This window comes from Coregonus clupeaformis, chromosome 13 (genome assembly GCF_020615455.1).
Source record: "Coregonus clupeaformis isolate EN_2021a chromosome 13, ASM2061545v1, whole genome shotgun sequence".
NCBI lineage: Eukaryota > Metazoa > Chordata > Actinopteri > Salmoniformes > Salmonidae > Coregonus > Coregonus clupeaformis.
This window is the reverse complement of record NC_059204.1, coordinates 3,152,808-3,175,636: the sequence shown is the minus strand read 5'-3', so window position 1 is coordinate 3,175,636 and position 22,829 is coordinate 3,152,808. Positions and strand designations below refer to the sequence as shown.

The 22,829-nt window shown below is 43.7% G+C and overlaps 2 protein-coding genes across 3 annotated transcripts in view; one reads left to right on the top strand and one right to left on the bottom strand.

Moving 5' to 3' along the window:
* Nucleotides 1-14,248, top strand: part of LOC121579280 (glutamate receptor ionotropic, kainate 4-like) — a 56,481-nt gene extending 42,233 nt beyond the window's left edge. The window contains exons 12-19 of the mRNA XM_041893743.2: nt 4,235-4,348; nt 5,983-6,092; nt 8,299-8,472; nt 8,757-8,922; nt 9,180-9,405; nt 11,671-11,799; nt 12,273-12,391; nt 12,941-14,248. Coding sequence (XP_041749677.2) covers nt 4,235-4,348; nt 5,983-6,092; nt 8,299-8,472; nt 8,757-8,922; nt 9,180-9,405; nt 11,671-11,799; nt 12,273-12,391; nt 12,941-13,306 — 1,404 coding nt within the window. The 3' untranslated portion in view covers nt 13,307-14,248. The remainder of the gene's footprint in view (nt 1-4,234; nt 4,349-5,982; nt 6,093-8,298; nt 8,473-8,756; nt 8,923-9,179; nt 9,406-11,670; nt 11,800-12,272; nt 12,392-12,940) is intronic.
* A 98-nt stretch (nt 14,249-14,346) lies between these two features.
* cenatac (centrosomal AT-AC splicing factor) lies at nt 14,347-21,961 on the bottom strand. Of its 2 annotated transcripts, none has more exons than XM_041893742.2 (11): nt 21,505-21,961; nt 21,185-21,351; nt 20,879-20,977; nt 20,713-20,779; nt 20,280-20,342; nt 19,037-19,101; nt 18,097-18,211; nt 17,952-17,982; nt 17,741-17,839; nt 14,883-15,015; nt 14,347-14,712 (listed from the first exon to the last, which is right to left on the bottom strand). In XM_041893742.2, exons 1-11 carry the CDS (start codon nt 21,619-21,621, stop codon nt 14,610-14,612), a joined length of 1,059 nt encoding a protein of 352 aa, XP_041749676.1. In that variant the 5' UTR covers nt 21,622-21,961; the 3' UTR covers nt 14,347-14,609. The 2 variants fall into 2 exon arrangements, with proteins under 2 accessions (XP_041749676.1, XP_041749675.1); XM_041893741.2 differs by having other exon boundaries at nt 18,097-18,214; nt 21,505-21,960.
* Nucleotides 21,962-22,829: the final 868 nt, after the last annotated feature.

The following is a 22,829-nucleotide window of genomic DNA, read 5'->3' as shown; positions in this document are numbered from 1 at the left end:
TTTACTCCTGAACTTCCTCTACCCTCAACCTCTCCGATCATTTTCATGATGTCCATCCGGTTTGCTTCTATATGCCATATCTTTCTAACTGTGCTCTTTCACAAAAGCTCTCAACCTATAACCTATATACTTATTATGGACACAGTATGCTTACATTATTAGTTATCTTGTTGTTAAAGTCCCATCCTTCAACTCCATTCAACACCACCATCTATGTCTTAACACCATCCATATTGGATTTCTATATGCCATATATTTTTCAACTATACTGTAATGTTTTACAAAAGTTCTGAACCTTTCTATTCTCATTCTTTCTACAGATTGTAAATTGAAAATAAACATTTTTGCTAAAAGTATTATTATATTATTGATCGATTGACTATGACTTTTCAGATCACCCAGTAATGCTATCTGCAGGGTTAGCTCCAGGTAAACATTGCAATCCTTTAGCCATTCCTGGACCTGTGTCCAAAAACAAGCTACAAATGGACAGTACCAAAACAAATGATCTAATGATTCTGTCTCTTCGCAGCAAAATCTGCAGAGCTGGGAAGATTGTATCCCCCATATAAATAACATTCTATTGGTAGCAAGAATTCTATATAATAATTTAAATTGAAAAATTCAAAGTTTTGAATCCGGCGTCGTTTTGCGTATCAGTTCATAAACATTATGCCATGGGATCGTTACGTCATATCTCAGACTGCCCATCTTAATCTTTTATTTTTATTGGCCAGTCTGAGATATGGCTTTTTCTTTGCAACTCTGCCTAGAAGGTCAGCATCCCGGAGTCACCTCTTCACTGTTGACGTTGAGACTGGTGTTTTGCGGGTACTATTTAATGAAGCTGCCAGTTGAGGACCTGTGAGGCATCTGTTTCTCAAACTAGACACCCTAATGTATTTGTCCTCTTGCTCAGTTGTGCACCGGGGCCTCCCACTCCTCTTTCTATTCTGGTTAGAGACAGTTTGCGCTGTTCTGTGAAGAGAGTAGTACACAGCGTTGTATGAGATCTTCAGTTTCTTGGCAATTTCTCGCATAGAATAGCCTTAATTTCTCAGAACAAGAATAGACTGACGAGTTTCAGAAGAAAGTTCTTTGTTTCTGGCCATTTTGAGCCTGTAATCGAACCCACAATTGCTGATGCTCCAGATACTCAACTAGTCTCAAGAAGGCCAGTTTTATTGCTTCTTTAATCAGCACAACAGTTTTCAGCTGTGCTAACATAATTGCAAAAGGGTTTTCTAAGGATCAATTAGCCTTTTAAAATGATAAACTTGGATTAGCAAACACAACGTGCCATTGGAGCACAGAACTGATGGTTGCTGATAATGGGCCTCTGTACGCCTATGTAGATATTCCATTAAAAATCAGCCGTTTCCAGCTACAATAGCCATTTACAACATTAACAATGTCTACACTGTATTTCTGATCAATTTGATGTTATTTTAATGGACAAAGAAATTGCTTTTCTTTTGAAAACAAGGACATTTCTAAGTTACCCCAAACTTTTGAATGGTAGTGTATATCTGGGGAAGGGTATAAAACAATTTCTAGAGTGTTAAAAGTTTCCAAGAGCTCAGTGGTCTCGATCATTGGGAAATTGAAAAAATATGGAACTACCCAGACTCTGTCTAGAGCTGGCTGTCCGACCAAACTGAGCAACCAGGCAAGAAGGACCTTGGTCAGGGAGGTGACCAAGAACCAAATGACCACTCTGGCAGAGCTACAGAGTTCCTTGGCTGAGATGGGAGAACCTGCAAGAAGGACAACAGTCTCTACAGCACTTCACCAATCTGGGCTTTATGAGAAAAAGGCACATGACAGCACGCCTGGAGTTTGCAAAAAGGCACATGAAAGACTGAGATCATAAGGCAAAATATTATGTGGTCTGATGAGACAGAAATTTAACTCTTTGGCCTGAATGCAAAGTGTTATGTCTAGAGAGAACCAGGCACAGCTCATCACCCATCTAACACCATCCATACCGTGAAGCATGGTTGTGGCAGCATCATGCTATGGGGATGCCTTTCGGCAGCATGGACTGGGAGACTGGTAAGGATAGAGGGAACAATGAATGGAGCCAAATACAGGCAAATCTTCATTGAGAACCTGCTTCAGAGTGCAAGTTATATGCATTCCAACAGGACAATGACCCCAAGCATACAGCCAAAGCAATGCTGGAATGGCTTCAGAACAAGGATCTGAAAGCCCAGACTTGAATTCCCATTGAAAATCTGTGGAAAGACTTGAAGATTGCTGTTCACCGCTGCTCCCCATCTAACTTAACAGAGCTTGAGAAAATCTGCAAGGAAGAATGGGAGAAAATCCCCAAAGCTGATACAGACATACCCAAGACGGCTCAAAGCTGTAATTGCCACCAAAGGTGCTTCTACAAAGTATTGACTCAGGGGTGTGAATACTTATGTAAATTCGATATTTCTGTATTTCATTTTCAATAAATTTGTTAAAATTTCTAAAAACATGTTTTCACTTTGTCATTATAGGGTATTGTGTGTAGGTGGGTGAATAAAACACAAATTTAATTCATTTTGAATTAAGGCTGTAATAAGTCAAGGGGTATGAATAATTTCTGAAGGCACTGTATATATTACAGTATATAGGTGATACCGTCCACCGCTCCTTCCAATTTTTGTTGAGAAATTCAATTTTGGAGGGAAATTTCAGAGTTGAGTGAAAATTCAGAGTTGAGGAGGTGACGGAGGATGAAGAAGAGAAGGACGGGGACGTCAGGAGGAGTTTGTTCTCTCTCTGTCCTCTGCCTCAATCGCTCCACTTTATGGCCCAGGTCTCTGTAATATCGCTGTAGCCTTTATGGACACGTCCTTTACTGAGCAGACCTGGGTTCAAATACTATTTGAAATAATTTCAAATGCTTTATCTGTGCTTGATTGAGTTTGCCTGGTGCAATGGAACCAATAGAATATCCCAAAACTGTAAACCCTGCCCATCTGTCACTAGGCAGGCTAGAGCAAACTCTCAAAGTATATGAAAGATTTCAAATGGTATTTGAACCCAGGTCTGATACTAAGATCTCTTATGGGGGTCACTGCTGTGCCCTTTCATTTGCTGCCCACTGCACTGTGATGTGTGTTCTGTCAACTGGGATCCATTCCAAAGGGAGGCCATAGGAATGTTTGCTGCCCCATGGAAAAACTCCACTAGGGTAACAGTATGGCTATGTCCAAAATGGCACCCTATTCCCTATATAGTGCACTACCTTTGACCAGGGACCTATGGGGCCCTGGTCAAAAGTACTGCACTATATAGGGAATAGGGTGCCATTTTGGACACAACCTATGTATATACTGTATGTGTTCTATTTGGCACTTGTATAATGCTGCCACGGGAATGTAATGGATGGTCATGGTGGTTATGATGATGAACCTGATAATTGCGTTGGCTTTATTTATTTGAATGGTTTTAAGGATGAGCCAAGGAAACTTCGTTTGTAGTCCCGTGTAGCTCAGTTGGTAGAGCATGGCGTTTGCAACGCAAGGGTTGTGGGTTCGATTCCCACGGGGGGCCAGTATGAAAAATGTATGCACTCACTAACTGTAAGTCGCTCTGGATAAGAGCGTCTGCTAAATGAGTAAAATGTAAAAATGTAAAACCTTCTCTCAAATTAGGTGCATCGATGAATGGGTTGTTTAAATAAGATTTTGACGTCAGTCCAGGTGTCAGTAGAATATTTTTTAAATGTTTTGAAATATAAACCATGGCTCAAGGTCCACTACACTGCTGGGTTGTGTTTATTAGAGCATGCAACAGAAAATAAAAATTAGCGTTTCTTATTGGACAATTAGAGGTAGTCCCTCCCTGTTTTAGTCCATTTTCTTCCATTTGATGCCGAATGAACATAACCCTGGTTTTCATCTGTCCCCTGTAATCAGGGACTAATTCAGAATTTGGTCACCAAATGAATGAATTCTCTGGCCAATTAATGACATAAATCAACGGCTCTACTTAGATTCTTGAGGCCTGGATTTTGAATAACCTTCTACACACATTTAGCAGACACTTTTATCCAAAGCGACTTACGGTCGTGCATGCTTAATTTTTCTGTATGGGTCGCCCCAGCAGGAATCGAACCCACAATCCTGACATTTCATGTGCCATGCTCTACTAACTGAGCCACACAAGACCAGTTTGCCATATTTACCTGTCGCTAACAGTAGGCTAACTGCAGTAGGCTAACTGTTATCTCTTCCAGAAAGCTGACCTGGCTGTAGCGGGGCTCACCATCACCTCAGAGAGAGAGAAGGTCATTGACTTCTCCAAACCCTTCATGACCCTGGGCATCAGCATCATGTACACAGCACACATGGTGAGACACACACACACACGCATGCACACACACACATACACACACACAACCATGCATAGAGAACCTGTTAAACAATGGTAACCAACTTTAGTCCAGGAGGAAATATAGGATGAAGTTGCCCCTAGACTCTGATCTTGGGTCAGTTTCGCATTTGGGGGATGCCAAGCTGATCCTAGATCTGATCCAGATCAGTGGTTCTCAAACTGTTCGCCAAACAATTTGCTATGAGACTCGAAATTGAGCTCAGGTGCATTCTGTTTCCATTGATCATCCTTGAGATGTTTCTACAACTTGATTAGAGTCCTAAATAACGTCCCACAGTTGACAGTGCATGTCAGAGCAAAAACCAAGCCATGAGGACGAAGGAATTGTCCATTGAGCTCCGAGACAGGATTGTGTCGAGGCACAGATCTGGGGAAGGGTACCAAAAAATGTCTGCAGCATTGAAGGTCCCCAAGAACACAGTGGCCTCCATCATTCTTAAATGGAAGAAGTTTGGAACCACCAAGACTCTTCCTAGAGCTGGCCACTCGGCCAAACTGAGCAATCGGGGGAGAAGGGCCTTGGTCTGGGAGGTGACCAAGAATCTGATGGTCACTCTGACAGCGCTCCAGAGTTCCTCTGTGGAGATGGGAGAACCTTCCAGTAGGACAACCATCTCTGCAGCACTTCACCAATCAGGCCTTTATGGTAGAGTGGCCAGACGAAAGCACTCCTCAGTAAAAGGCACATGACAGCCCGCTTGGAGTTTGCCAAAAGGCACCTAAAGGACTCTGACCATGAGAAACAAGATTCTCTGGTCTGATGAAACCAAGATTGAACTCTTTGGCCTGAATGCCAAGCGTCACGTCTGGAGGAAACCTGGCACCATCCCTACAGTGAAGCATGGAGGTGGCAGCAACATGCTGTGGGAATGTTTTTCAGTGGCAGGGAGACTAGTCAGGGTCGAGGGAAAGATGAACGGAGCAAAGTACAGAGAGAGAACCTGCTCCACAGTTTGTCTTGAACAGTGCTTGTGCCCAAAGAAATAGATGTGGCGAGGGATGTTCCCCAATGCTGGAAGGGGGACCCCGAGTGAAAAGTTATATATACTGTATAGGCAACTTCTACCCGGAGCATCCTGGAGAGCTACAGGTAGTGCAGCCTTTTCTTCTAGCCTAGTGCTAACACACCAGATTTGAATCATCAACTAATTCTCAAGACCTTGATCGGGTGAATCCAGTGTGTGAGTGCTGAGGTGGAACACAACCCTGCACACCCTGAAGCTCTCCAGGACCAGGGTTGGTGACAACTGGGCTCCCCAGGACCAGGGTTGGTGGCATCTGTTGTAAGAGATGCTAGATCATAACAGACAGATTCATGAATTGAATATATGACTATGCTGAAACCTCGTGAGTGTACCCCAATTCATTGTTTCTCATCAACCACATCAATGAGTGAATAGCACTTTCCTGGCAACTACTGAATCTCCATGGTATTGCTTTATAGCCTGGTGGATCCAGAATTAACACTACTTTCATTATTTGTTTCACTCCGCTTATCAGTCTGGCTTCAAACCAATAGATGGGCGAAGTGAAAACACAGTGAACGTTGGTAGTGTCTAAGCTAAATTCTTTATGCTCTTGCTTCTTTAGACCCGTCGACCAGGCTACTGGTCCTTCCTAAACCCCTTCTCTCCAGGCGTATGGCTTTTCATGCTGCTGGCCTACCTGATTGTCAGCTGTGTGCTCTTCCTAGTGGCCAGGTAAGTGTGCAGCTCAACACTGACACCTACAGATGAGGTCATACAGTGCATTCAAAGTATTCAGACCCCTTGACTTTTTCCACGTTACAGCCTTATTGTAAAATGTATAAAATAAAATCCTTATCAATCTACACACAATGCCCCATAATGACAAAGCGAAAAAAGGTTTTTAGAAATTTTTGCAAATGTATTACAAATAAAAAAACAGAAATACCATATTTACATAAGTAAATAAGTATTCAGACCCTTTGCTATGAGACTCGAAATTGAGCTCAAGTGCATTCTGTTTCGATTGATCATCCTTGAGATGTTTCTACAACTTCATTGGAGTCCACCTGCGGTAAATTAAATTGATTGGACATGATTTGGAAAGGCACACACCTGTCTATATAAGGACTCACAGTTGACAGTGCATGTCAGAGCAAAAACCAAGCCATGAGGTCGAAGGAATTGTCCGTAGAGCTCCGAGACAGGATTGTGTCGAGCCACAGATCTGGGTAAGGGTACCAAAACATTTCTGCAGCATTGAAGGTCCCCAAGAACACAGTGGCCTCCATCATTCTTAAATGGAAGAAGTTTGGAACCACCAAGACTCTTCCTAGAGCTGGCCGCCCGGCCAAACTGAGCAATCGTGGGAGAAGGGCCTTGGTCAGGGAGGTGACCAAGAACGAGATGGTTGCTCTGACAGAGCTCCAGAGTTCCTCTGTGGAGATGGGAGAACCTTCCAGAAGGACAACCATCTCTGCAGCACTCCACCAATCAGACCGTTATGGTAGTGGCCAGACAGAAGCACCTCCTCAGTAAAAGGCACATGACAGCCCGCTTGGAATTTGCCAAAACACACCTAAAGGACTCTCAGACCATGAGAAACAAGATTCTCTGGTCTGATGAAACCAAGATTGAACTCTTTGGCCTAAATGCCAAGCATCACGTCTGGAGGAGACCTGGCACCATCCCTACAGTGAAGCGTGGTGGTAGCATCATGCTGTGGGGATGTTTTTCAGCTGCAGGGACTGGGAGACTAGTCAGGATCGAGGGAAAGATGAGCAGAGCAAAGTACAGAGAGATCCTTGATGAAAGCCTGATCCAGAGCGCTCAGGACCTCAGACTAGGATGAAGGTGAATCTTTAAACAGGACAACAACCCTAAGCACACAGCCAAGACAACGCAGGAGTGGCTTCGGGACAAGTCTCTGAATGTCCTTGTGTGGCCCAGCCAGAACCCGGACTTGAACCAAATCGAACATCTTGAGAGGATCTGCAGAGAAGAATGGGAGAAACTCCCCAAATACAGGTGTGCCAAGCTTGTAGCATCATATCCAAGACGACTTGAGGCTGTAATCGCTGCAACAAAGTACTGAGTAAAGGGTCTGAATATTTATTATTTTTAATACATTTGAAAACATTTCTAAAAACCTGTTTTTGCTTTGTCATTATGAAGTATTTTGATGAGGGGGAAAAAATGATTTAATCAATGTTAGAATAAGGCTGTTACGTAACAAAATGTGGAAAAAGTCAAGGGGTCTGAATACTTTCCGAATGCACTGTATATACTGGCACCCTTGCATGATTCACTATTTCTTCTAAAATAGATTGAAATTGAAAAAACTTTGGGTGTTTACACGTGTATTTGTTTGTTTCACAACTACGCAGGACACACACAAAATTAATCTATATTGAAATTTAGATTTTTCACTTCAAAGTCAAATGGCCTGGACTAAATTATTCAACATTTTAATTAACTTGGTTAGAGGCAATGATTCTCGTTTACTCTGTAATTTATCTCAACTGTGGTAAATAACAGGTGCCTACAGGGTAAAAATAGCTATTCAACCAGTTTTTAAAAAAATAATTAAAAGAACATTCTGCACCATTCCACTCCATTGTAAAGTGCAAGGGTGCCAATATATTTGACCACATCTGTACTTGCAGTGCTGTGGAAGTGCAACAAGCGTTCTATTATGAAACTGCTGTCCACTTTCCACTCAATTTTTCCTCATCACATTTTGCGACCTGTCTGGTAGGCACAAAAGGGAGGAAATAATTTGAAAATGGCAAATTAAAATTAGCACACTTATTGGTCAAGTTCAGGTTGCAGCTTACCTCCCGTTTTTAAATATTTTCCTTCTATTGTGTGCCTATTCAACACGATCCTAGATGTAGGCTTTAATTTTCCGTATAATGACAACCCGTTTTATATTCCCCAGGCTAACGCCGTATGAGTGGTGTAGTACTGAGCCATGCTTGCGGGGGCGCTGTAAGCTGGTGCTGAACCAGTACACTCTGGGAAACAGTCTGTGGTTCCCTGTAGGGGGGTTCATGCAGCAAGGCTCAGCCATCACCCCCCATGCCCTGTCCACACGCTGCCTCAGCGCTGTCTGGTGAGTAGACCACAAGAAACCCCTACATAGGGATTGACCCATAGGCATGCAAATACACACACAGACGTTTAACATTTGCCAACGCAAAAATAACCATTTGCCATTCACATTAACTCACTAACATTGATACACACACACACACACAGGTATTGATGCACTCCATGCTTAACACACTGTATGAACCAATTTGACTGTCTCGCGCTAAGCAAGTAAATGGGTCTTGCACTTAACGGGGAGCCTTCCTGTGTACTAAGAACAGCTTGTGCTGTTCCTTCCTGCTGCAGGTGGTTCTTCACCCTGATCATAGTGTCCTCCTACACAGCCAACCTGGCTGCCTTCCTCACCGTTCAGAGGATGGAGGTGCCCATCGAGTCTGTGGATGACCTGGCAGACCAGACCATCATAGAGTATGGCACCATGCAGGGAGGCTCCACCATGACCTTCTTCCAGGTAGAGAGAGAGAGAGAGTGTGCGTGAGATTGAGAGATTGTGTGTGAGATGGAGGGAGAGAGCGTGTGAGATGGAGGGAGAGAGCGTGTGAGGGCAAGAGTGAGAGAGAAAGGAGTCATAATGCTTGCCATCTCACAGTTTCCCAGCAGACACAACTGCTTGAAATTACATCACAGTAACGTTGTTTCAACCAGTTTTCCCTCTGGGCACACTGATTTTTTTACAGACTTGTCTTTATCTCTCTTGCTTGCCCACAGAACTCACAGTACCAGACCTACCAGCGCATGTGGAACTTCATGCATGCCAAGCAAACCAGTGTGTTTGTGAAGAGCACGGAGGAAGGCATCGACCGGGTGCTCAACTCCAACTACGCCTACCTGTTGGAGAGCACCATGAACGAGTACTACCGCCAGCGCAACTGTAACCTCACACAGATAGGAGGACTGCTGGACACCAAGGGCTACGGCATCGGCATGCCACTGGGTAAGACCTGTTCAGAAGTGCACAATGTATCTTTTAATCGGACTCTCTTAAAATGGTTTCAATCTTTGAACCTTCTGGATCGTCCAGTGTTTGCTGCATAGAGAGAATAAAGTGTCGTATCTGCAAATACAAAGAACTGAGAGGCTGGGATTCCATACTTCTTCTGTAGTTGGTCAAACGAGAGCAGTGACCCCTTGTCATAAAGATATGAAAAATAAATGATTCCCTTTTCTGCCCAAGACTTCAATATGCTGTCTTTGAAGGGAGAGGTGGATTATTGCAAATGTGTTTACAGTGAGGGAAAAAGTATTTGATCCCTTGCTGATTTTGTACGTTTGCCCACTGACAAAGAAATGATCAGTCTATAATTTTAATGGTAGGTTTATTTGAACAGTCAGAGACAGAATAACAACAAAAATATCCAGAAAAACGCATGTCAAAATGTTATAAATTGATTTGCATTTTAATGAGGGAAATAAGTATTTGACCCCCTCTCAATCAGAAAGATTTCTGGCTCCCAGGTGTCTTTTATACAGGTAACGAGCTGAGATCAGGAGCACACTCTTAAAGGGAGTGCTCCTAATCTCAGCTTGTTACCTGTATAAAAGACACCTGTCCACAGAAGCAATCAATCAGATTCCAAACTCTCTACCATGGCCAAGACCAAAGAGCTCTCCAAGGATGTCAGGGACAAGATTGTAGACCTACACAAGGCTGGAATGGGCTACAAGACCATCGCCAAGCAGCTTGGTGAGAAGGTGACAACAGTTGGTGCAATTATTCGCAAATGGAAGAAACACAAAAGAACTGTCAATCTCCCTCGGCCTGGGGCTCCATGCAAGATCTCACCTTGTGGAGTTCATGAGAACGGTGAGGAATCAGCCCAGAACTACACGGGAGGATCTTGTTAATGATCTCAAGGCACCTGGGACCATAGTCACCAAGAAAACAATTGGTAACACACTACGCCGTGAAGGACTGAAATCCTGCAGCACCCGCAAGGTCCCCCTGCTCAAGAAAGCACATACACAGGGCCGTCTGAAGTTTGCCAATGAACATCTGAATGATTCAGAGGAGAACTGGGTGAAAGTTTTGTGGTCAGATGAGACCAAAATCGAGCTCTTTGGTATCAACTCAACTCGTCGTGTTTGGAGGAGGAGGAATGCTGCCTATGACCCCAAGAACACCATCCCCACCGTCAAACATGGAGGTGGAAACATTATGGTTTGGGGGTGTTTTTCTGCTAAGGGGACAGGACAACTTCACCGCATCAAAGGGACGATGGACGAGGCCATGTACCGTCAAATCTTGGGTGAGAACCTCCTTCCCTCAGCCAGGGCACTGAAAATGGGTCGTGGATGGGTATTCCAGCATGACAATGACCCAAAACACACAGCCAAGTCAACAAAGGAGTGGCTCAAGAAGAGGCACATTAAGGTCCTGGAGTGGTCTAGCCAGTCTCCAGACCTTAATCCCATAGAAAATCTGTGGAGGGAGCTGAAGGTTTGAGTTGCCAAACGTCAGCCTCGAAACCTTAATGACTTGGAGAAGATCTGCAAAGAGGAGTGGAACAAAATCCCTCCTGAGATGTGTGCAAACCTGGTGGCCAACTACAAGAAACGTCTGACCTCTGTGATTGCCAACAAGGGTTTTGCCACCAAGTACTAAGTCATGTTTTGAAGAGGGGTCAAATACTTATTTCCCTCATTAAAATGCTAATCAATTTATAACATTTTTGACATGCATTTTTCTGGATTTTTTTGTTGTTGTTATACTGTCTCTCACTGTTCAAATAAACCTACCATTAAAATTATAGACTGATCATGTCTTTGTCAGTGGGCAAACGTACAAAATCAGCAGGGGATCAAATACTTTTTTCTCTCACTGTATAAGGGGATAGAGGCTTATTCCATTTCATAAATCTGTGCAGTTTCTCATTTTCTTATTGAGTCTATTATAATACAATAATCAGACACCGGTTGTGTAGCTTTTTGAGACAGAAAACATCTGAAAGTTGGCTTTAGTGTTCTTATTGGAGAAGTTCAGATAGTACCTCCTTTGTTTCAAAATGTTTCTCCTGTTTTGTGCCCACTGAACACAACCCTGAGGATAGAATGTCTAGAATTAGGTGATCCGAAGTCACTTACATTTGATTGCAAGGTTTATTCGTAGTTTAGAGTAAACTGTATTGTATTGTAAACTGTACTGTATTGTAAACTGTATTGTAAACTGTACTGAACTGTAAACTGTATTCTATGTTATCAGGCTCAGTGTACCGGGACGAGATCGACCTGGCCGTACTCAAACTCCAAGAGGACAACAGGCTGGAGATCCTTAAGCGGAAGTGGTGGCAGGGAGACAAGTGTTCCAAAGAGGAGGACCATCGAGCACAGGGTACACTTTCATACACTACCTTAACTACTGTCCATAGACAGGAAAATATACAGTATCAGTGCAACTTGTCTCTAAACTGAAGTTATAGAACTGCTGGAATTGGAACCACAATCTGCTGACTCAAAGTCAAGTATATATTTTTGTTTATCACAAGTTATTTATCATAGCACACAACAGAAGACGACACTGTGGGGAAAATCTCCCAGCATTCAACAACTATATTATTTATACAGCAATGCAACATCAATGGTGATGCACAGAGTAAGGCTGGGATTCAATCTGATCGTGGGTTATAGGCATTGCAGCTTTTAAAGGCCATGTTCCTGCGTCTGTGGAGATCCCATTCACGGTAAACGCTGCGTATGTTGGCTCAATTGGAAATTGCCTTCAAAAGCCGCAATGCCTTTAACCCAGTGGTCATATGGTGATAAACTTCCCTAAGACCTCTATGTTTCTCTTTCTCTCTGGGGTAGGTCTGGGCATGGAGAATATAGGTGGGGTCTTTGTTGTCCTGTTGTCTGGTCTACTGCTGGCTGTGTTCATGGCGGGGCTGGAGTTCGCCTGGGTGCAGCAACATTCGCCGAGGTCAGAGGTAAGGGGTCATCTGTAGCTGCTCTCCCAACTTAGTAGCCAGCTGCCCTCTTAGGGTCAAATCATAACTTCCACTTAAGTCAAAATCTTCACTCAGGCTGGGATTCAACCCTAGGGGCGTTATAGAGCAGCGCACTATACAGCCAACAACGCGTCTTTTAAAGGCATTTTCCCTGGCGTTCGCAGAGATCGCATTCATGGTAAAAGCTGCGCATGTCGGCTCAAATGTAAATGACCTTTAAAAGATGGTGAAGGCTAGTCTTCCTGGGGTCCAACATAACGAAAAAGACATTACAGACAAAAATACTTTACAATTTGCATACATTTATGCATTTGTTCTTCAGTATGTAAGGTTTCATACCTGATTGACAATGCAACTTTACATCTGAAGTTAAATAAACAAATTAGAACCTAGACCTCACGAAGAATGTAAAGCGGAGGAAAAAAAGCTTTAACCCAAAGCACTGAAAACCAGCAATCCTTCTCCTGTTTCAAAAGATGACTGTGCCAAAGTTGGACTTATTGTTGTACCCTTTCCATTATTTCCTAGTTCTCCATGTGTACAGAGATGCTGAGGGCTCTCCATGGGATCCTGCTGTGCGAGGAGAGTATGGCACTGCATGTTTTAGGAGGCCCAGGGACATTACTACAGACACACACTCCACTCCCAGAGGAGCGTGGCGGGCCCAGGACAGCCACTTGCACCCTCAGTAATGGCATGGTGTGCAGGATGGACAACAGTAGCAGCGGTCCTATGGAGTCACTGTCTCATAGACTGGCACAGGAAGTCATTTTGGGTCCACGGGGCTGCACTCACGTCCGCATCTGCCCAGAGTGCAGGGGATATAAAGGACTGCGGGTGCAAACACTGCCGCCCAGAGAACACTCACCAGACCTCAGAGAGGAGAATGTTTAGTGCAGCGTTGCCCAACTGGCGGTCCTCGGATGATTTTATTTGGCCCTGAAGTTTCTGAGCAAAAATACATGTATTATTTATTGTTGGACATAAGACTGAAAACACCAGCAAATCAGCTCCAAGTGATTTTAATGTTGGAAACCTGTTCCAAAGTATTCCCACGCGTAATAGCGATATGTGATCATATACAAATGTAAAAGCACGGTTTGAAATGATGTTTGAGTCAAATATATTTGTTTGGGCTTCTTGCAGTTTACAAATGATTTGTAATTATGTTCTGGCCCCCTGACCATCCGCTCAACATAAAATCAGCCCATGGCTGAATCTAGTTGATGATCCCTGGTTTAGTGATCCCTGACCACTGAGGTGTATATGTTTGAACTAGAGACAGCGTCCATTGTTTTAAATATAATCTACTCACGTTCACATATGCCGTTTCGTGATTGTCTAGATCGGGTTTTATAGAGCCAATTACGCCTGCGCATTAGCACTGTGCGCACTGGAGCAGTGACGATGTCATCACGTCATCCAGAAACAGACAGTGGAGTCTTTGGCTGTGATTGATAAAATAAAATAAATACTTTCATAATTTAATGGATGTTTTGTGTACAACGGTGATGACTAAAGTGTCTTACTTGCAATTTTCAAATTTGACTTCTCCACGGCTCTTTTTGGACTTGACTTCAGCTAAACTGCAATACCGAATGTGTCCTCTGGGTTCAGTGGAAAGCGTGCTTCCAGACTGGAACCCTGGGGCCTTAGTACTGACCCTGAGCCACTTGTCGGTCTTTGCACTTTATTTCATTAGATGAGACATCAGGTCTGAAATTGACACACCTGCGTTTCGCCATCCTCAATCTTTGGGTTCAGGGGTTATTACCCGCTCTGAAATGAAGCCTCTGTCCTGGGGAGGAAAAAGCATGACTGGTGGCCTGGTCATACCAGTACGGCTGTACTTCAAAGACCCAGCTCCAACTAATGGCTAATGCCGCTCCCCACATTGCACTACATCTGTGAGAGACAAAGGAGTGTGGCTGTAGTCCAGTTCATGCTTTTATTTGAAAACACGTGCCAAAAACATTGGCCGGGATTCAAATCTGAAAAACAGGCTATATATAGTGAGCTTGACATTTAAAAGGTAATTTACAATTGAGCCCAGTTCATTATATCCTGAAATAAAGACTTTTCATGGTTTCCAAACAAATGTCATGTTTGTTTTTTAACTACTCAATCCATTTGATTCTGTAACATTTCTCTGTGTACAATGCATACTATATTTACAATCCAAATCAATGGTGTTCATTCACTGTTGTTCAGGCGGTTTGGGTTTCTTTGTTCCCTCTGCACCCTGATCCCTCTTTCTCTTTCGTCTGTTGGTCTGTCCCTCTTCCTCTCTGAACTGGTGCCTAGTAGAGCAAACAGAAAGTTAACTTCACACAATAAATACCCTAATTTGCTATCCACAAGTACTCCTTGGGGCTGAGATTATTTCACTTCCATCCATGCAAGTGCTATGCAAATTAAAACTCTGTATAGTCCGTTTTTGCAGCTGGCTGCCGCAGGACAAGTACATCACCTGGATTGCCAGCGGCGTCCGCTGTTCCACACGCGGCCGAAAGAGGGCAGCCAGTTGGCGTCGGTCTGGGAGCTGTGGTCAAAGTTGGCCCCCACCCGGTTAGGGGGGAGTTTCTTCAGCTTCTCCTGCTCCTCTGTGTGGAGAGAGATGGCAACGTGAGTGTCAGGGGTCGTATTCATTTGGCACCAAATGGAAGAAAACACACTGAAATAAAGAGGGACTACCTGGACTTGTCCAATAAGAAATGCTCATTGTTATTTTTGCATTGCAAAACATTCAGTCGAATCTCCAGGGGCGTATTCATTTTGCCGAGTCTGTTGCAAAACATTTAATAAACGGAAGCAAACGAAACGGGGAGGGAACTACCTGAATTTATTCTATAGACTTGTTTTAGTTGCAAATCATTCCGTTTTGCAACTGTTTGGACTAATAATTACACCCCTGGGCCCGGTTTCCCAAAAGCATCTTAAGGCCAAGTTCGTTAGAACCTTCACAGGAGCATCGTTAAATCTCAGAGCTGTTTCCCAAAACCATCATTCATTTTGCACTTTAAAATGCTCGTAATCTAATGCCTGCTAAGTGCGTCGTTAGATGCTTTATTTGCCCTCCCACGTCACTTTATCGGGAATCCGGGCCCAGGTCTATGCATGCATGAGAGCACCAGCTGTTCCGGATGACTATGTGATCACGCTCTCCGTAGCCGATGTGAGTAAGACTTTTAAGCAGGTCAACATTCACAAGGCCGCAGGGCCAGACGGATTACCAGGACGTGTACTCCGAGCATGTGCTGACCAACTGGCAAGTGTCTTCACTGACATTTTCAACATGTCCCTGACTGAGTCTGTAATACCAACATGTTTCAAGCAGACCACCATAGTCCCCGTGCCCAAGGACTCTAAGATAACCTGCCTAAATGACTACCGACCCGTAGCACTGACGTCTGTAGCCATGAATTGCTTTGAAAGGCTGGTCATGGCTCACATCAACAGCATTATCCCAGAAACCCTAGACCCACTCCAATTTGCATACCGCCCCAACAGATCCACAGATGATGCAATCTCTATTGCACTCCACACTGCCCTTTCCCACCTGGACAAGAGGAACACCTACGTGAGAATGCTATTCATTGACTACAGCTCAGCATTCAACACCATAGTGCCCTCTAAGCTCATCACTAAGCTAAGGATCCTGGGACTAAACACCTCCCTCTGCAACTGGATCCTGGACTTCCTGACGGGCCGCCCCCAGGTGGTAAGGGTAGGTAACAACACATCTGCCACACTGATCCTCAACACGGGGGCCCCTCAGGGGTGCGTGCTCAGTCCCCTCCTGTACTCTCTGTTCACCCATGACTGCATGGCCAGGCACGACTCCAACACCATCATTAAGTTTGCTGACGACACAACAGTGGTAGGCCTGATCACCGACAACGATGAGACAGCCTATAGGGAGGAGGTCAGAGACCTGGCCGTGTGGTGCCAGGACAACAACCTCTCCCGCAACGTGACCAAGACAAAGGAGATGATTGTGGACTACAGGAAAAAAAAGAGGACTGAGCACTCCCCCATTCTCATCGACGGGGCTGTAGTGGAACAGGTTGAGAGCTTCAAGTTCCTTGGTGTCCACATCACCAACGAACTATCATGGTCCAAACACACCAAGACAGTCGTGAAGAGGGCACGACAAAGCCTATTCCCCCTCAGGAGACTGAAAAGATTTGGCATGGGTCCTCAGATCCTCAAAAAATTATACAGCTGCACCATCGAGAGCATCCTGACTGGTTGCATCACCGCCTGGTATGGCAACTGCTTGGCCTCCGACCGCAAGGCACTACAGAGGGTAGTGCGTACGGCCCAGTACATCACTGGGGCCAAGCTTCCTGCCATCCAGGACCTCTATACCAGGCGGTGTCAGAGGAAGGCCCTCAAAATTGTCAAAGACTCCAGCCACCCTAGTCATAGACTGTTCTCTCTGCTACCGCACGGCAAGCGGTACCGGAGTGCCAAGTCTAGGTCCAAAAGACTTCTCAACAGCTTCTACCCCCAAGCCATAAGACTCCTGAACAGCTAATCACGGACTATTTGCACTGCCCCCCCCACCCCATCCTTTTTACGCTGCTGCTACTCTGTTAATTATTTATGCATAGTCACTTTAACTCTACCCACATGTACATATTACCTCAACTAGCCGGTGCCCCCGCACATTGACTCTGCAACGGTACCCCCCCTGTATATATAGCCTCCCTACTGTCACTTTATTTTACTTCTGCTCTTTTTTCTCTCAACACTTTTTTTGTTGTCGTTTTTATTTTTACTTTTTTTGTAAAAAATAAATGCACTGTTGGTTAAGGGCTGTAAGTAAGCATTTCACTGTAATGTCTGCACCTGTTGTATTCGGCGCATGTGACCAATAAAATTTGATTTGATTTGATGTCTACTGATTGAACACGACCCTGATCTACAAATAACTAAATGGGCTGTGGTCAAAACCAAACCTAGTATGAACTGAATTTATAGAGCTCTTTTCACCAGGTGGTCCCAGAACTCCTCCAGTGGACAGTTAATTTGAGTAATTACTGTGTGTGGATTTGGAAAATGGTTACAAGGTAGTTTGATTAAGGCCGTGGCCACATTGGGATTTTGTGTCAAGAGTATTTCGGATGGAGCCAATGCTTTTTCAATGGGAGTCATCCGTTGCTGGATGAATGACAACGGAAATGACTGAACGACACAAAAAGGCAAAAACAGTCTGTCTTTTCACGTATGCAACTCGTCCGAAAAAGAGTTGACAATGATGTACGTCATACACTATTTCATCCGTGTTCATGTGTCTCAGTGTCTGAACCCTAAAAGACCTACTCTGTTTGAGGAAGTCCTGGAGTGATGGGCCGATCTCCTGCTCTATTGTCCCAGATCTGCCCTCCTGGGGGTCCTCCTGTAACCATGGAGGGATGGCTCCTACAACACAGTCATCATCACAACCTATTCACCTAGTTATCTACTTACACATATAGACAACAACAATATAGTGACTAATGGACATTGAAGTATCGGTATCATTTTCAATTACCTGTGTGAACGTTTCCACTGTTGGAAGAATCCTGCCGTCCAAAAGGAAAAAATATTAGTAAAGTATTTTATTATTTATTGACAGGTCACTTACTCATTAAGAGAAAATATAGTTGTCATGATTGACGCGCAACGTGTCGGCGTACCTGGTAGCCAATGAAGGTCAGGCCCTGTCCAGGGCCCACCCACTGCCTGGCCACCATTCGGTCTACCCGGCCAGACCTGGCCTGCTCATCAGATCCAGGGGCCCTGAAGTGAGAGCTACTGCCAAAATTCAAATTAACAGCGTCACACCAATGTATACACACACCACAGGTGATACAGAACTCACACAAAGACACAGAGATTACTTGAATAACATTACATACAGCCCATTTACAGGTGCATTCTGTAAGCTTTACAAATGCAAGGAGACCCTGATGTCTATAATATATCTGCCCTGGTCCAATGTGTACCAACAGCAGCTTCTTCCTGATTCACTTAATTTACATTTTACATTATGTAACAATATCCATGCAAATAATGTTAAATGAGTTTACTAAGCCAGTAAGCTAAGTTAGACATTCATATGTTGTATTCTGCAAAACATACAGGGGTGTATTTCAGCCATTTGGAAAGACCATTGAGTAGTGGGATTTACAGGTCATAGGTTCAATTTGGGAATACATCTGGGTCGTGTTTATTAGGGACTAAACGGAAGAACACGGGCCAAATCGCAAATCGACCACTACACCCTTTTCACTTTTGGAGATCAGAGGATTTGACAGGTGTAAGCAATATGGAAATAGCTCCACTTGCTCACTGATAGGCTAGATGGAAGTTTAACCATATTGCTTATACTTATCAAATCCTGTTAGATCTCCACAAGTGCATAGGGTGGGGTTTAGGGGTCGATTTGGGATTGGGTAATCGACAAACAGATAGGGACTACCTGGACTTGTTCAATAAGAAAAAAAAAATTGTTCACCGCTTCAAAACATTCTGCTACGGTGTGCGGTGCCCTACTGAACAACCCCCAGTATATCATTAGGCCTACCGTCCAATAACATTAACACCCTCTTATAGGAGAACACAACAACTTCTTACCTGGAAGCCTCCTCCACTGAGTTGCAAGGGCCCTGTGCGTTCGATAGCTCCAGCTCTGCCTTAGGCTGAGGTTGATTCAGGAAAAGCCAACAGTGGTTCATACACCAGTTGTTTCATCATCACACTATGGGGCCATGACTCCCACAACATGAAGTGACTTTTTTCCTCATAGCTTTCAATAATGTGACAAAATGTGAACTTACATCAGAGCATCTATACTGAACAAAAATATAAACGCAACAATTTTACTGAGTTACAGTTCATATAAGGAAATCAGTCAATTTAAATAAATTCATAAGGCCCTAATCTATGGATTTCACATGACTGGGAATACAGATATGCATCTGCTGGTCACAGATACCTTAAAAATGGGCCTCAGGATCTCGTCACAGTATCTGTGTATTCATGCCATCAGTAAAATGCAATTGTGTTCGTTGTCCGTAGCTTATGCCTGCCCATACCATAACCCCACCGCCACCATAGGGCACTCTGTTCACAACGTTGACATCAGCAAACCGCTCGCCCACACAACGCCATACACGTGGTCTGCGGTTGTGAGGCCGGTTGGACGTACTGCCAAATTCTCAAATACGATGTTGGAGGCGGCTTATGGTAGAGACAGTAACATTAAATTATCTGGCAACAGCTCTGGTGGACATTCCTGCAGTCAGCATGCCAATTGCACGCTCCCTCAAAACTTGAGACATCTGTGGCATTGTGCAGTTGTCACACAACACAATTGGCCTTTTACTGTCCCCAGCACAAGGTGCACCTGTGTAATGATCATGCTGTTTAATTAGCTTCTTGATATGCCACACCCGTCAGGTGGATGGATTATTTTAGCAAAGGAGAAATGCTCACTAACAGGGATGTAAACAAATTTGTGCATAACTTTTGAGAGGAATAAGCTTTTTGTGCGTATGGAACATTTCTGGGATCTTTTATTTCAGCTCATGAAACATGGGACCAACACTTTACATGTTGAGTTTATATTTTTGTTCAGTGTATGTACAAAACATGAATGAATATAAAAAGTAGATTACATTTTGTCTATGTCCCAAATGGCACCCTATACATAGTGCTCTACTTTTGACCAGAGCCCTATGAGCCCTAGTCAAAAGTAGTGCACCATATAGGGAATACAGTGCAATTTTGATACCATCTCACTACAAATATCACACATGATCAAACTGGGAAGGTCACAGTGATATGGATACTGTTGTTGCATCCTGGGTAAACAAACCTCTATGAGAGACTGAAGGACCTCCTGGCGATTTTGTTCCTGAGCTCGGATATGAGTGGCTTGCTAGGGGATAGACAACACTCACAGTCAGACATCACCATGGCTAGAACCAAGTTCTCACATTCACAGTCTGGACCGGTATTAATAAATGCATCTCAGAGTCACTAAAAAAGAGTATTACGTGATTGCATTGCATGTCTTCTAGAGGAAAACGTCAGGGCCCGTATTCACAAAGCGTCTCAGTCGGAGTGCCTTTCCGGGGTCCGTTTTTACTTTTAAATCAGAATGAATAAGAGGCGAGACCTGATCCTAGGTGAGCACACCTACTTCGAGATGCTTTGTGAATATGGCCCTGACTTTTTCCTCTAGAAAGACATACAATGCAATTATGTTATATTCTTTAGAAATAACTCTGAGTTATTTCATGTCCTACCTCCTTGATAAACTCATCCTCCTTCTCCTCAAATGAGTCCAAAGCTTTTGCCACCTCTGTTTTAAATCTAAAATTAAAACAAAAGGTTTAGAGGCATATTACACATTTTTCAAAGCACACTTGTAGGCTAATACAACTTTTTAGCAAACGGTAGAGGAGCTCTTACCTCTCCATTTCCTTTTCTGTGACTATAACCTTGTCCCTCAGTTTGGGGTCAGCTTTGTTCTCCCACCAGAATGTGTGGGTGCCCTTCCTGTGTTCAGGCCTGAAATGACAAGGTGATGTTGATCCATGAGAAATATACACACAGTGCCGAACCACATCTTTACAAGCACATTGGTCAATAATAGTGCCAGCCATCAGAAAAGTCTGTGTTATGCCATTAATACAGAAAAGCAAAAACACTGGGTGAAAGCGTCCCTGCTATATATTAACATGAAAATGAATTACATTAGTTAGTACTGTATCTTACCTGGCCATGTGTTCCAACAAGCCCCCGAACAACACCGTGATATCGCCATCAGTGACGTCTCTCTCCACTTCGAGGCCGCAGCAGTAACACCAACATTTGCGCTTGTGCTGAGTGCAATCAAACTTCTCCACCTGGGGATTTTTTATCGTTCGACGCGCCTCTTTCACCTGTAAAACACAGGCATGTCTTTCAGGAATAGTTAATATGATTGGCATCTCATTGAGCGGGATACAAACGTTGCTTCTGTAGTAGCTAGGCCTAGCTAACATTCGCTAGCTGGCTATGTCGGTATTGATAAGGCAGGCAGTTGCTTATTTTACCTTCTCAAGGAATTTAACAAGGACCACTTTGAGTTTGCTCTGGTGACTTTTCCCGAAGATGTGTGCTTTTCCGGAGAAAGATGTTTGCCTACATATCGCACAGTAAAATTCACCCATTTTCCGCACGTCCCTTTGTTTTCTAGACGTTAGACCAACTCCATCCCCAAAAGATGCATTGATCTGATCATGCAGGCTTGTTTATCTGGCTGGCTAGCTAGCTTACGTTACCGTAGCTTACTTGCTAACCGAGCTCTTCCTGCACTGTCTCGTGGAAGATGTTGCGTCTATTTATCATACATTGATCGGTAAGGTGCAATTGCACATCCTGCTCTCACTAAAATATATAGTTACAACAGCTTTAGTAATAACTAGTGTGTACACAAAATGCTCATATTGACCTCGTTTAGACCGTTGTGTATCACCTCCGGGTCAGGTTGTCATTGAACTGTCAATTTTCTTATTCGATGAGGTTTAACGGCGGTTGGCATCCATTAAATGTTAAATTACCGCCACCTACTAGACTGGAGTATACCTCCCTTATACTTTGGTAAAAAAAGTAATAATAATTCAACAAACACCCTACCATCTAACCCTACACTCACTAAAAACCCAGCACCCTACTCCACTATTTAAATATATCTAGTCTAACCTCAGGCCAATAGCCTGAAAGGACGGGACACCACCACTCAATACACCCTATAACTCTTCTGATGTCAAGTCTCGTACACCCAAATACCTCTCTGCAGCTGCCACCACAACCTCAATTTTCTGTGACTTTGTTCCATCCTTGTAGTATGTTGTAGAAAAATGTCCTTATCCTCAGTAAAACACAAAGTACTTGCAGAGTTTTTGTAGAATTAAGATATACTTTATTACACAAGCAAAAGAGTCGAGATGGTCTGCAGAGCAACTCCCTTTCCAACTCTCAGCTCTCAGTTTATATACATTTTCATCCTTCCTCATATTACTCACCTTTTTAGCTTAATCCCTCCCTGTTTAGTTCCTCCACCATTGTTTCCAGTTTTCACATCTTGACCGCCCGCCTACTTCCTTATTTTATAATACTGGCGCAATCTGACTTATTTTCCTTCTATTCAGTCTGTTTTTTGAAACAATGGTGGCGGGACCAAGCCCTGTCATGTAAAAAATAACAGAGCCATTTCCTGGCTCTGTTCTGACCCTTTAATTGATTCTTAAACATAGCAGGTCAATTTTTCTGAGCCTCAATTAATCCTCAAAAATTGTAGGTCCATTCCCTGTGCCATTTCCTGGCTCTGTTTCAGGCCTCTTCCTTTTGCACCATACTTAGCTTGTCATGATGTGAT